The sequence below is a fragment of the Schistocerca piceifrons genome, chromosome 5 (assembly GCF_021461385.2).
Source record: "Schistocerca piceifrons isolate TAMUIC-IGC-003096 chromosome 5, iqSchPice1.1, whole genome shotgun sequence".
In the NCBI taxonomy this organism is placed as follows: domain Eukaryota; kingdom Metazoa; phylum Arthropoda; class Insecta; order Orthoptera; family Acrididae; genus Schistocerca; species Schistocerca piceifrons.
In genome coordinates this window covers 202,035,538-202,048,684 of record NC_060142.1, presented here as the reverse complement: position 1 = coordinate 202,048,684, position 13,147 = coordinate 202,035,538, and the positions used below count along the sequence as shown (strand labels likewise).

The window sequence follows — 13,147 nt, the reverse complement described above, 5'->3', positions numbered from 1 at the left end:
ATATAATAAGCAAATAATGGTGGATGGTACATCATGACATACAATTACTGTAGTAAAATGTGATGAGGTCAAAATTCAATTCCTCCCCATTCATTGCTTAACATGCAAAAAACATTTCATTCCCTTCAGTTTTGTGTATTAACTGTGAGAAAATTGAAACATCCAGAAAAAATTGTCCAAATTAATCTTGACATAAGAGGTTGAAGATCACTGTGTACTAAGCGATGCTGCCTCTGTATGGCGGGATCCTGAATTTGATTATCATTTGGGTTGGGGATTTTCTCTGCCCAGGGGCTGGGTGTTTGTGTTGTCCTCCTCATTTAATCATCGTCGTCATTCGTGACAGTGGCTAGACTGGACTGTGTACCTTTTCGAAATAAGGTCTACAAATAATGAATATGATTGCAGAGAGAGGCCATACGTGTAGTACCAGCAGTGTCATCCTTTGAGTGACATAACCGGGGTATCTGAGCCGGGTGGAAATTTTGGGGGAGGGGGAAAATTCATATTCTTGAGGAAAAAACTTGTTTCACAAAGTACCTAGCATCCAGCACACGTCGGTCCATCGATTATTCATGTGATTTTGAAACGCACTCCTGCTGATTTTTGAACACATTCTAAGTTGATTTCTGAATGAATCGTAAGTTGATTTTTGAATGTGTGCATAGTGTATGTGATGTCTCTGCCAGGGGAATTCTCGTTGCATCTAGAAATGAACTTTCCTGTGGATGAAACAGGATGGGGCTATACGAGCTAAGCGGAATAAAGCCGAACTGGTGAATGCCAACTGCTGCTTGTTTATGTGGTTGATTTGGTTTGCAAATAGTCAGTGTTGTCATAATTACTAGCGAAATCCATAGATTCAGACTACCAGAGTGGAAATAATCGACTAAGAGTAATAACAGGTAAAACAGATTATGTATTATCTTCTTGGTGTATCCAAGAAAGTGAAATCCGACAGAGAATTTTTGGCCAGATCGCTACACTAGACAGGGCCATTTGTAGATCCCGGCTAGCACCCGCTTAAGTTTCATTCTGGGAGTAGTGCAGAAAACGCATTGCACTAACGTGTAATAGCGCCTAACCGGAGAATAATCACTGGATACCTAAACCGGTGATTGTGGCAGGGTTTGTAAAGGTTAGTGGAGAATGAGTTTTGACAGTGGTAGGAATAGTTACAGAATTAGTGATGACAAGATTGTTTGTTAGAACGAGGATGGAGAAGAAACTGGGCATCAGACAAATTTATACAAAAATTTCGTTTTACCACTTTTCGGTGTCATGCATGAGAAACTGGAGTATATGAATGAAATGTGAAACTATTTCGTAACATAAAGCTTTTTGATTGTAGTAGGCCAAATAGGTATTTCGTATTGGTACTTTGTGAATTATATTGTCATACTATAAAAATAATCATTATTACCTAAACAGTCTCTCTTATTTGGTGTGTGTTACAATTGCTGGAATATTAGAAAGGCCTATTTTGTTTTATCCAGTCACACAGTGCTAACATAGACGTAATGAGATTGAGTAACCACACCAGTCTTGGATACTATTTGTATTAACAGCTTTTTCAGTATTAGGCGACGACATTGAAGAAATGTGTACAGTCTTGCCTGTCTCTTGTCTTTACTAATTTTAGGTTTCCTATATTTAATTTTATGTCACACAGAAAGTCGGTTATTAGCTTATGGGCAACAGAGTGTCCAGATTTTCTATATATATTCCACGCGGGAAAAATATATTTAAAAACAAAGATGATGTGACTTACCATACGAAAGCGCTGGCAGGTCGAAAGAAACACAAACAAACACACACATACACACACAATTCTAGCTTTTGCAACCAATGGTTGCTTCGTCAGGAAATAGGGAAGGAGAGGGAAAGACAAAAGGATGTGGGTTTTGAGGGAGAGGGTAAGGAGTCATTCCAATCCTGGAAGCGGAAAGACTTACCTTAGGGGGAAAAAAGGACAGGTATACACTCGCACACACACACATATCCATCCGCACATACACAGACACAAGCAGACATTTGTAAAGGCCAAGGTAAGTCTTTCCGCTCCCGGGATTGGAATGACTCCTTACCCTCTCCCTTAAAACCCACATCCTTTCGTCTTTCCCCTCCTTCCCTCTTTCCTGATGAGGCAACAGTTTGTTGCGAAAGCTTGAATTTTGTGTGTATGTGTGTCTTTGTTTGTGTTTCTATCGACCTGCCAGCGCTTTCGTATGGTAAGTCACATCATCTTTGTTTTTAAATATATTTTTCCCGCGTAGAATGTTTCCTCTATTATATTCATATACTTTAATTTGAACACAACAATCACGTTTGTTGTTGTCACTGTTGCATTTCGAAATCATTTCTGTCATCTTATTTTCTCTTTCTGTTTTTGCCAGTAGGTTCACTTTGTATTCACCTTCTCCTTTTTACCGTAATCTACTATACAATTTTATCCCACCTATATATACTCAATAATACGTAACACACTTCCAAACCATAACCAAAAAAATTTTTTTTTCCGCTTTCAACACTACCACCGCTATAAAATCCACCGTTTCTAGTTCACCAACAGTTCCTTTCACCTATTAAGCAACCATTTCGGCTAGTTCTAATAACTTTCACTTTATTTCCATTTCAGTTTTTTCACACATCATTGATTATTTTTAGCCGCTTCCCATTATTTCTTCGTCAGACAATTGTTAGCATCATTCTCATAATCTGCCACCACAAAACCACTCCTTTTAATACATTTACACGTAGTTTTTTCGAAATTTTCCCGATTTTCTCCACCCTTTAACGTGTTTTGGCGGCAACACAACCACCTAACCTTTATGCACATCGTTTTCTACCAACCCAAGTCCACCACGGGATCAACGCAGCCCAGCTTTAACCAACACTTTTTCGCCTTTTTTCACACCAGATCTCCAGTTGCCTTCTAGTTCACCTTTATCTCTCCCCATACATATATTTTTTTCATTTTCATTTCAGTCTCATGTTACACTTTCCACTTTCTAATACCATGTCACCCTCACAACACCCCCACAACGACCCCCATTAAGTTTTTATTTACATTCCCTCCGCATATATATATATATATAATAGAAGGAAACATTCCACGTGGGAAAAATTATATATAAAAACAAAGATGAGGTGACTTACCGAACGAAAGCGCTGGCAGGTCGATAGACGCACAAACAAACACAAACATACACACAAAATTCAAGCTTTCGCAACAAACTGTTGCCTCATCAGGAAAGAGGGAAGGAGAGGGGAAGACGAAAGGAAGTGGGTTTTAAGGGAGAGGGTAAGGAGTCATTCCAATCCCGGGAGCGGAAAGACTTACCTTAGGGGGAAAAAAGGACAGGTATACACTCGCACACACGCACATATCCATCCACACATACAGACACAAGCAGACATATTTAAAGACAAAGAGTTTGGGCAGAGATGTCAGTCGAGGCAGAAGTGTAGAGGCAAAGAAGTTGTTGAAAGACAGGTGAGGTATGAGTGGCGGCAACTTGAAATTAGCGGAGATTGAGGCCTGGCGGATGACGAGAAGAGAGGATATACTGAAGGGCAAGTTCCCATCTCCGGAGTTCGGATAGGTTGGTGTTGGTGGGAAGTATCCAGATAACCCGGACGGTGTAACACTGTGCCAAGATGTGCTGGCTGTGCACCAAGGCATGTTTAGCCACAGGGTGATCCTCATTACCAACAAACACTGTCTGCCTGTGTCCATTCATGCGAATGGACAGTTTGTTGCTGGTCATTCCCACATAGAATGCATCACAGTGTAGGCAGGTCAGTTGGTAAATCACGTGGGTGCTTTCACACGTGGCTCTGCCTTTGATCGTGTACACCTTCCGGGTTACAGGACTGGAGTAGGTGGTGGTGGGAGGGTGCATGGGACAGGTTTTGCATCGGGGGCGGTTACAAGGAAAGGAGCCAGAGGGTAGGGAAGGTGGTTTGGGGATTTCATAGGGATGAACTAAGAGGTTACGAAGGTTAGGTGGACGGCGGAAAGACACTCTTGGCGGAGTGGGGAGGATTTCATGAAGGATGGATCTCATTTCAGGGCAGGATTTGAGGAAGTCGTATCCCTGCTGGAGAGCCACATTCAGAGTCTGGTCCAGTCCCGGAAAGTATCCTGTCACAAGTGGGGCACTTTTGTGGTTCTTCTGTGGGGGATTCTGGGTTTGAGGGGACGAGGAAGTGGCTCTGGTTATTTGCTTCTGTACCAGGTCAGGAGGGTAGTTGCGGGATGCGAAAGCTGTTTTCAGGTTGTTGGTGTAAGGCCTCACCTTCAGCCCCACTCCCAGATTCAACCAAACAGCCCTCGTCAAAGATTTACTGTCCTACACTCGTACTCTCTGCTGGAAGTATCACTTTGTCACGAAGAAAAATGATCCTAATCCTACTCCTAATGATCCGACTCCTCAAGGCACCATCCAAATTGAACCCTGCCTGGAACAGTTCCGTCCTCCGTCACAGCGGAACCCACCTCCTCTTCCTCAAAATCACCCTCTCCAAACCTTCCAGGAATTTCTGACTTCCAGCCTTGCATCTCAATCCTTCTTAGGAAACCTTAATCCTACACCCAACATCACCACTGCTGAAGCCCAGGCTATCCGTGATCTGAAGGCTGACCGATCCATCGTCATTCTTCCGGCGGACAAGGGTTCCACGACCGTGGTACTTGATCGTCGGGAGTATGTGGCTGAGGGACTGCGTCAGCTTTCAGACAACACCACATACAAAGTTTGCCAAGGTAACCCCATTCCCGATGTCCAGGCGGAGCTTCAAGGAATCCTCAGAACCTTAGGCCCCCTGCAAAACCTTTCACCTGACTCCATCAACCTCCTGACCCCACCGACACCCCGCACCCCTACCTTCTACCTTCTTCCTAAAATCCACAAACCCAATCATCCCGGCCGCCCCATTGTAGCTGGTTACCAAGCCCCCACAGAACGTATCTCTGCCTACGTAGATCAACACCTTCAACCCATTATATGCAGTCTCCCATCCTTCATCAAAGACACCAACCACTTGCTTGAACGCCTGGAATCCTTACCCAATCTGTTACCCCCGGAAACCATCCTTGTAACCATTGATGCCACGTCCTTATACACAAATATTCCACACGTCCAGGGCCTCACTGCGATGGAGCATTTCCTTTCACGCCGATCACCTGCCACCCTACCTAAAACCTCTTTCCTCATTACCTTAGCCGGCTTCATCCTGACCCACAACTTCTTCACTTTTGAAGGCCAGACATACCAACAATTAAAGGGAACAGCCATGGGTACCAGGATGGCCCCCTCGTACGCCAACCTATTCATGGGTCGCCAAGAGGAAGCCTTCTTGGTTACCCAGGCCTGCCAACCCAAAGTTTGGTACAGATTTATTGATGACATCTTCATGATCTGGACTCACAGTGAAGAAGAACTCCAGAATTTCCTCTCCAACCTCAACTCCTTTGGTTCCATCAGATTCACCTCGACGTTGACCTCCATCTGTCCAATGGCCAGCTTCACACGTCCGTCCACATCAAACCCACCAACAAGCAACAGTACCTCCATTATGACAGCTGCCACCCATTCCACATCAAACGGTCCCTTCCCTACAGCCTAGGTCTTCGTGGCAAACGAATCTGCTCCAGTCCGGAATCCCTGAACCATTACACCAACAACCTGACAACAGCTTTCGCATCCCGTAACTACCCTCCCGACCTGGTACAGAAGCAAATAACCAGAGCCACTTCCTCGTCCCCTCAAACCCAGAATCCCCCACAGAAGAACCACAAAAGTGCCCCACTTGTGACAGGATACTTTCCGGGACTGGACCAGACTGAATGTGGCTCTCCAGCAGGGATACGACTTCCTCAAATCCTGCCCTGAAATGAGATCCATCCTTCATGAAATCCTCCCCACTCCGCCAAGAGTGTCTTTCCGCCGTCCACCTAACATTCGTAACCTGTTAGTTCATCCCTATGAAATCCCCAAACCACCTTCCCTACCCTCTGGCTCCTTTCCTTGTAACCGCCCCCGATGCAAAACCTGTCCCATGCACCCTCCCACCACCACCTACTCCAGTCCTGTAACCCGGAAGGTGTACACGATCAAAGGCAGAGCCACGTGTGAAAGCACCCACGTGATTTACCAACTGACCTGCCTACACTGTGATGCATTCTATGTGGGAATGACCAGCAACAAACTGTCCATTCGCATGAATGGACACAGGCAGACAGTGTTTGTTGGTAATGAGGATCACCCTGTGGCTAAACATGCCTTGGTGCACAGCCAGCACATCTTGGCACAGTGTTACGCCGTCCGGGTTATCTGGATACTTCCCACTAACACCAACCTATCCGAACTCCGGAGATGGGAACTTGCCCTTCAGTATATCCTCTCTTCTCGTCATCCGCCAGGCCTCAATCTCCGCTAATTTCAAGTTGCCGCCACTCATACCTCACCTGTCTTTCAACAACTTCTTTGCCTCTACACTTCTGCCTCGACTGACATCTCTGCCCAAACTCTTTGTCTTTAAATATGTCTGCTTGTGTCTGTATGTGTGGATGGATATGTGCGTGTGTGCGAGTGTATACCTGTCCTTTTTTCCCCCTAAGGTAAGTCTTTCCGCTCCCGGGATTGGAATGACTCCTTACCCTCTCCCTTAAAACCCACTTCCTTTCGTCTTCCCCTCTCCTTCCCTCTTTCCTGATGAGGCAACAGTTTGTTGCGAAAGCTTGAATTTTGTGTGTATGTTTGTGTTTGTTTGTGTGTCTATCGACCTGCCAGCGCTTTCGTTCGGTAAGTCACCTCATCTTTGTTTTTTTGTTGCGAAAGCTTGAATTTTGTGTGTATATTTGTGTGTCTGTCGACCTGCCAGCACTTTCATTTGGTAAGTCACATCATATATATATTTGTGTGTCTGTCGACCTAGGTCGACAGACACACAAATATACACACAAAATTCAAGCTTTCGCAACAAACTGTTGCTTCATCAGGAAAGAGGGAAGGAGGGGAAAGACAAAAGGATGTGGGTTTTAAGGGAGAGGGTAAGGAGTCATTCCAATCCCGGGAGCGGAAAGACTTACCTTAGGAGGAAAAAAATGACGGGTATACACTCGCACACACACACATACCCATCCACACATATACAGACACAAGCAGGCATATTTAAAGACAAGGAGTCTGGGCAGAGATGTCAGTCGAGGCGGAAGTGCAGAGGCAAAGATGTTGTTGAATGACAGGTGAGGTATGAGTGGCGGCAACTTGAAATTAGCGGAGATTGAGACCTGGTGGGTAACGGGAAGAGAGGATATATTGAAGAGCAAGTTCCCATCTCCGGAGTTCCGATAGGTTGGTGTTGGTGGGAAGTATCCAGGTAACCCGGACGGTGTAACACTGTGCCAAGATGTGCTGGCCGTACACCAAGGCATGTTTAGCCACAGGGTGATCCTCATTACCAACAAACACTGTCTGCCTGTGTCCATTCATGCGAATGGACAGTTTGTTGCTGGTCATTCCCACATAGAATGCATCACAGTGTAGGCAGGTCAGTTGGTAAATCACGTGGGTGCTTTCACACGTGGCTCTGCCTTTGATCGTGTACACCTTCCGGGTTACAGGACTGGAGTAGGTGGTGGTGGGAGGTTTTACACCGGGGGCGGTTACAAGGATAGGAGCCAGAGGGTAGGAAAGGTGGTTTGGGGATTTCATAGGGATGAACTAAGAGGTTACGAAGGTTAGGTGGACGGCGGAAAGACACTCTTGGCGGAGTGGGGAGGATTTCATGAAGGATGGATCTCATTTCAGGGCAGGATTTGAGGAAGTCGTATCCCTGCTGGAGAGCCACATTCAGAGTCTGATCGAGTCCCGGAAAGTATCCTGTCACAAGTGGGGCACTTTTGTGGTTCTTCTGTGGGAGGTTCTTGGTTTGAGGGGATGAGGAAGTGGCTCTGATTATTTGCTTCTGTACCAGGTCGGGAGGGTAGTTACGGGATGCGAAAGCTGTTGTCAGGTTGTTGGTGTAATGGTTCAGGGATTCCGGACTGGAGCAGATTCGTTTGCCACGAAGACCTAGGCTGTAGGGAAGGGACCGTTTGATGTGGAATGGGTGGCAGCTGTCATAATGGAGGTACTGTTGCTTGTTGGTGGGTTTGATGTGGACGGACGTGTGAAGCTGGCCATTGGACAGATGGAGGTCAACGTCGAGGTGAATCTGATGGAACCAAAGGAGTTGAGGTTGGAGAGGAAATTCTGGAGTTCTTCTTCACTGTGAGTCCAGATCATGAAGATGTCATCAATAAATCTGTACCAAACTTTGGGTTGGCAGGCCTGGGTAACCAAGAAGGCTTCCTCTTGGCGACCCATGAATAGGTTGGCGTACGAGGGGGCCATCCTGGTACCCATGGCTGTTCCCTTTAATTGTTGGTATGTCTGGCCTTCAAAAGTGAAGAAGTTGTGGGTCAGGATGAAGCTGGCTAAGGTAATGAGGAAAGAGGTTTTAGGTAGGGTGGCAGGTGATCGGCGTGAAAGGAAATGCTCCATCGCAGCGAGGCCCTGGACATGCAGAATATTTGTGTATAAGGAAGTGGCATCGATGGTTACAAGGATGGTTTCCGGGGGTAACAGATTGGGTAAGGATTCCAGGCGTTCGAGAAAGTGGTTGGTGTCTTTGATGAAGGATGGGAGACTGCATGTAATGGGTTGAAGGTGTTGATCTACGTAGGCAGAGATACGTTCTGTGGGGGCTTGGTAACCAGCTACAATGGGGCGGCCGGGATGATTGGGTTTGTGAATTTTAGGAAGAAGGTAGAAGGTAGGGGTGCGGGGTGTTGGTGGTGTCAGGAGGTTGATGGAGTCAGGTGAAAGGTTTTGCAGGGGGCCTAAGGTTCTGAGGATTCCTTGAAGCTCCACCAGCAACAAACTGTCCATTCGCATGAATGGACACAGGCAGACAGTGTTTGTTGGTAATGATGATCACCCTGTGGCTAAACATGCCTTGGTGCACTGCCAGCACATCTTGGCACAGTGTTACACCGTCCGGGTTATCTGGATACTTCCCACCAACACCAACCTATCCGAACTCCGGAGATGGGAACTTGCTCTTCAATATATGCTCTCTTCCCGTTACCCACCAGTTCTCAATCTCCGCTAATTTCAAGTTGCCGCCACTCATACCTCACCTGTCATTCAACAACATCTTTGCCTCTGCACTTCCGCCTCAACTGACATCTCTGCCCAAACTCTTTGTCTTTAAATATGTCTGCTTGTGTCTGTATATGTGTGGATGGATATGTGGGTGTGTGTGTGCGAGTGTATACCCATCCTTTTTTCCCCCTAAGGTAAGTCTTTCCGCTCCCGGGATTGGAATGACTCCTTACCCTCTCCCTTAAAACCCACATCCTTTCGTCTTTCCCTCTCCTTCCCTCTTTCGTGATGAGGCAACAGTTTGTTGCGAATGCTTGAATTTTGTGTGTATGTTTGTGTTTGTTTGTGTGTCTGTCGACCTGCCAGCACTTTCATTTGGTAAGTCACATCATCTTATATATATATATAATGTCTAACCAGCTGACTGGGAGCAGGAGAGCCCTACATGACATTTTAATTTCCACTGTCCTGAAATAGCTTGATGGCATCCATTATGAAATATACACGTTTTGAGTTCCACAGTGCGAAATACAATGACGTGCGGTATAAGAATGTTGTTTGAAGAGGCATGACACTGCACTTCAGCACAATTAAGACCAAATAACTTGTCTTACATTTCCTTGAAGATATATTTTTTATGTATCAGGCTCTTCAGAAAGATGTGTGCTACAAAATAAACTTATTTTTGAAAAGTCCTTTTCTTTTGCGTTCTGATGCGCAGAGAAGTCTGGGTTATATTGGGGGGGGGGGGGGGGGGGCATTGTCTCTACGTGACCCGTGTTTACATTTAGTGATTTTTCTGTTTCCTCTTCGTTTACTGCTTTCACGTGAAATGAAAACAAGACAGATTTCTGTGGCTGGGAGCTATCGAGTGAATTAAAATACATTCACATAATTATGGAAGGCTGAAATATGTTACTCTTTTTCAGATTTTATTTTATTTCCACCTTTCTGACTGTCAAGCATTAATCACCTTGCAGAACAGTGAAGTTATTTTTGTCGGTTTGCTAAAGTAATTTGGCTTTTATTAAGCTTTCCTGCTAAGGCAGTTAATTTATTTGAAACGAAGTAATTCCACACTTTGGCTAGTTTCAACTGTATGCTGCATTTCAAGTGAATATTTTCATCTTCTAGCACATATGACATTATGGCATAATAAAGAACCAAACAAGATAATACAGTACTGGTACTCCAAGAAAATTTACGTCCCGAAAACCACACCGAAAAGCTTAATCTCAGGTCGAGGCCTACGTCATTGGGAATCTGGACATATGAATGAGCGATTTAAGGCAAACTATGCATTTTAGTGTGGTTCATGAAATTCTGACTCTCTTGGAGTATCCTCTGATGTCTTGTTTCCTTTAGACATAATGTAAGAAAGATCTTCTAATGTTTTACACATACAAACATACAGGCTTCCTACATCACCATAGCTGCCCATGCACGGAGATGCCTCTTACCTGGCGCTCTCTGGCAACTGCTGAAATAAATCAATTTCTAACAGGTCACGAGAAAATATTGCCAATTGTGGTTCAAAAAGTGTTATTTTCAAAATAAATTTCCTTTTACATAAGATGAACTATGTGCGAGAATGTATGATGAATTTCTTAAATCACAGAGCATTTGCTCCCATTCAAAAATCAACTCTTTGATGACGAGCCATTTAGAAGAATTTCAAGCCCAGAAGATCAGAGATTTATGTCGGTATTAAAAAATTTTACTACTGTATTTGTGTGATGTATTTTAAACTGTAACACGCTAAACAGATCAACATTATACGTGAAAGCTTGGCTCCTCTTGTATCTTATTAATCTTTGAGACAAATATTATTTTCGAAAGCTTTGCTTTTCTTGTAGCAACACTATGTGTATTAACTTAAACCATTAACTTTTCCTGTCGGTGGAATTCGAATTTATAGTTTCGTAATACAAAAATAAACAGCATATGTGTTGCTGCACATCAAAGATCTTTCCAAAACATGCTATTTTCCCCTGAGTTTCGTTTTCTATAGTACCGGAAAATTATATGCTGCTGTATAAAACCATATCCATTCAAAGGATTCATAAGTTTTACAGTTTCGACAGAAAGTATACTGTCACTTACTATGGAAAAAGTGTATTTTCACCTGGGAGAAAATGTATTTTTAACTGAGAGGTCTGGGGAAAATCCGTGAATTTTTTTTTCCTTGTCCCCATATACACCCTGATGTAGTACACCGCTGACCTATCAAGGGAAATCCTACAGTTCTCCACTCCATAATGCAAGTCCAAAAATCTGCATCCAATACCATCACAGAATTGACGGAGCCTCTGCCTGAGACCTGCCACTGAGACATGCCAACTAAGGATCCCCATCAATTCTGGTACAATACTGCAAATTGTAAGCACTGCTTGCAGTAGTAAAGAGGCATCTTTGGTTTAGACGTAATCCACACCTTGCATATGAGTATACTCTTGATAGCTGCAGGTCAGATGAGACACACAGGCTGACATGCTGAGTGCACATTGGACTCTTTCTAGCCACGGGCGTTAGTTTCCTAAGGGACTCAATGATGCACCTAATTGGAGCTCCTGGTAACTAGCAAACACTACCCTATATGCCTGCTAGGATCTTGCTGAAGGAGTGGTCCACTCCTCACATTCACCCTCCGCCTCAAGAGACATGAATGGGCTACAGTCTGCCCCACACTGTGTGGTGAGCAAAACTCCCCTGCGCCAGGTACGCTGGAAGGACCTCAGCACCAGAACCCATGGGCAAAGTAGTCAACACCTGAAATGTTCCAAGCAGTGCATCAGCTTCTCCAATGCCTCTGCATCCAGACATAGCTGTCTATAGACAGTTGCTCATGGCCAGCAGCATCTTCAGCTGTTCACGAAATGTGACCAACTCCTGCATCCACACCTCCTATCCACCTACTACTAAAATTGACAGAAGCTCGTGAAAAAACACTAAAGACTCTGTACAAACACAAACAGCTGTTAGTGTTGTTGCTGCTGGCACTGTCTCTCCTGCATCCCTGCAGCTCTACTGGCAAAATTCAAAAAAATATCAGATGACAGCAGCAGTAATGGCAGTGTGAAGGTATATTACTAACACAACTCTCACAAAAGTCCATTGACAAGCACTTTTGTAATATGACAGCAGTGAGTGTGCATAGATTCAGTGAATTGATGTCAGTAATAGTTTTAAGCATGTACAAGCACTTACTTCAACATGCATGATCGTGGACACCCATAAACATGCAATACAGAGAATATAATATTGTTTTACATAACAATATAAAAATTATTTCTGCTGGGTCCTGAGACACAGTTCAAATATAAATTAACTAGTTGTAATTTCCATTTCAGATGAGGTTTAATCTAAATAGAGCCACAGTGAAGAATTTTTGGCATTTAATTGTTTCATCATTTTGTTTTACTCACGTGTAGCTATGTTGTATCCAGCATTGTATGTTAAATCATGTAATAAAAATAGTATTTTATATTAGTACGTCATTCTTAAATGTGTTTCCATATATTTATCTCCAGGACAAACTGCTCAGTAAATAGTGATATAATATGTTTTGGGAACAGAAACTTTGAGAAGAATGTCCCATGTAACTGGACAGGAGGATATCGGTGGTCCACTGCTCTTCTGCTGAGCATAACATTGGGAGGATTTGGAGCAGACAGGTAAGTATTGCGACATTTTACAGGTGTAGACCATTATATGGAAGTAACATATTTTGAGTATTTTGCTTGTATATATTTATTTTTAAAAATAAAAAAAATATTGGAAAATCCAGTATGGAATACAAACAGTGGAAGAAGTAATGGCGACCATTCACTACATAGGTGGGTGGTAGCGAGTGGTCTCTCTCTCTCTCTCCTGGGGTGGGGGTGGCAGGCTGTGTTGTATCAAACAAAGTGGTACTGATTATGTACAGAATGATACATCAGTCTGTGATTGAGAACTTTAAAGCAGATTATTAAACTGTATTACTGAGTCAT

The 13,147-nt window shown here is 43.9% G+C and overlaps 1 protein-coding gene across 2 annotated transcripts in view; it reads left to right on the top strand.

Annotated features, from left to right (window-relative positions):
- LOC124797912 (TM2 domain-containing protein almondex) overlaps window positions 1-13,147 on the top strand; it is a 129,851-nt gene that overhangs the window by 87,838 nt on the left and 28,866 nt on the right. Inside the window, exon 5 of one of the 2 annotated variants that reach the window (XM_047261042.1) lies at window positions 12,731-12,829. In XM_047261042.1, the coding sequence (XP_047116998.1) occupies window positions 12,731-12,829 (99 nt within the window). Of the gene's footprint in view, window positions 1-12,685; window positions 12,830-13,147 lie in introns of both variants that reach the window. The other variant, XM_047261041.1, reaches the window with a different exon arrangement.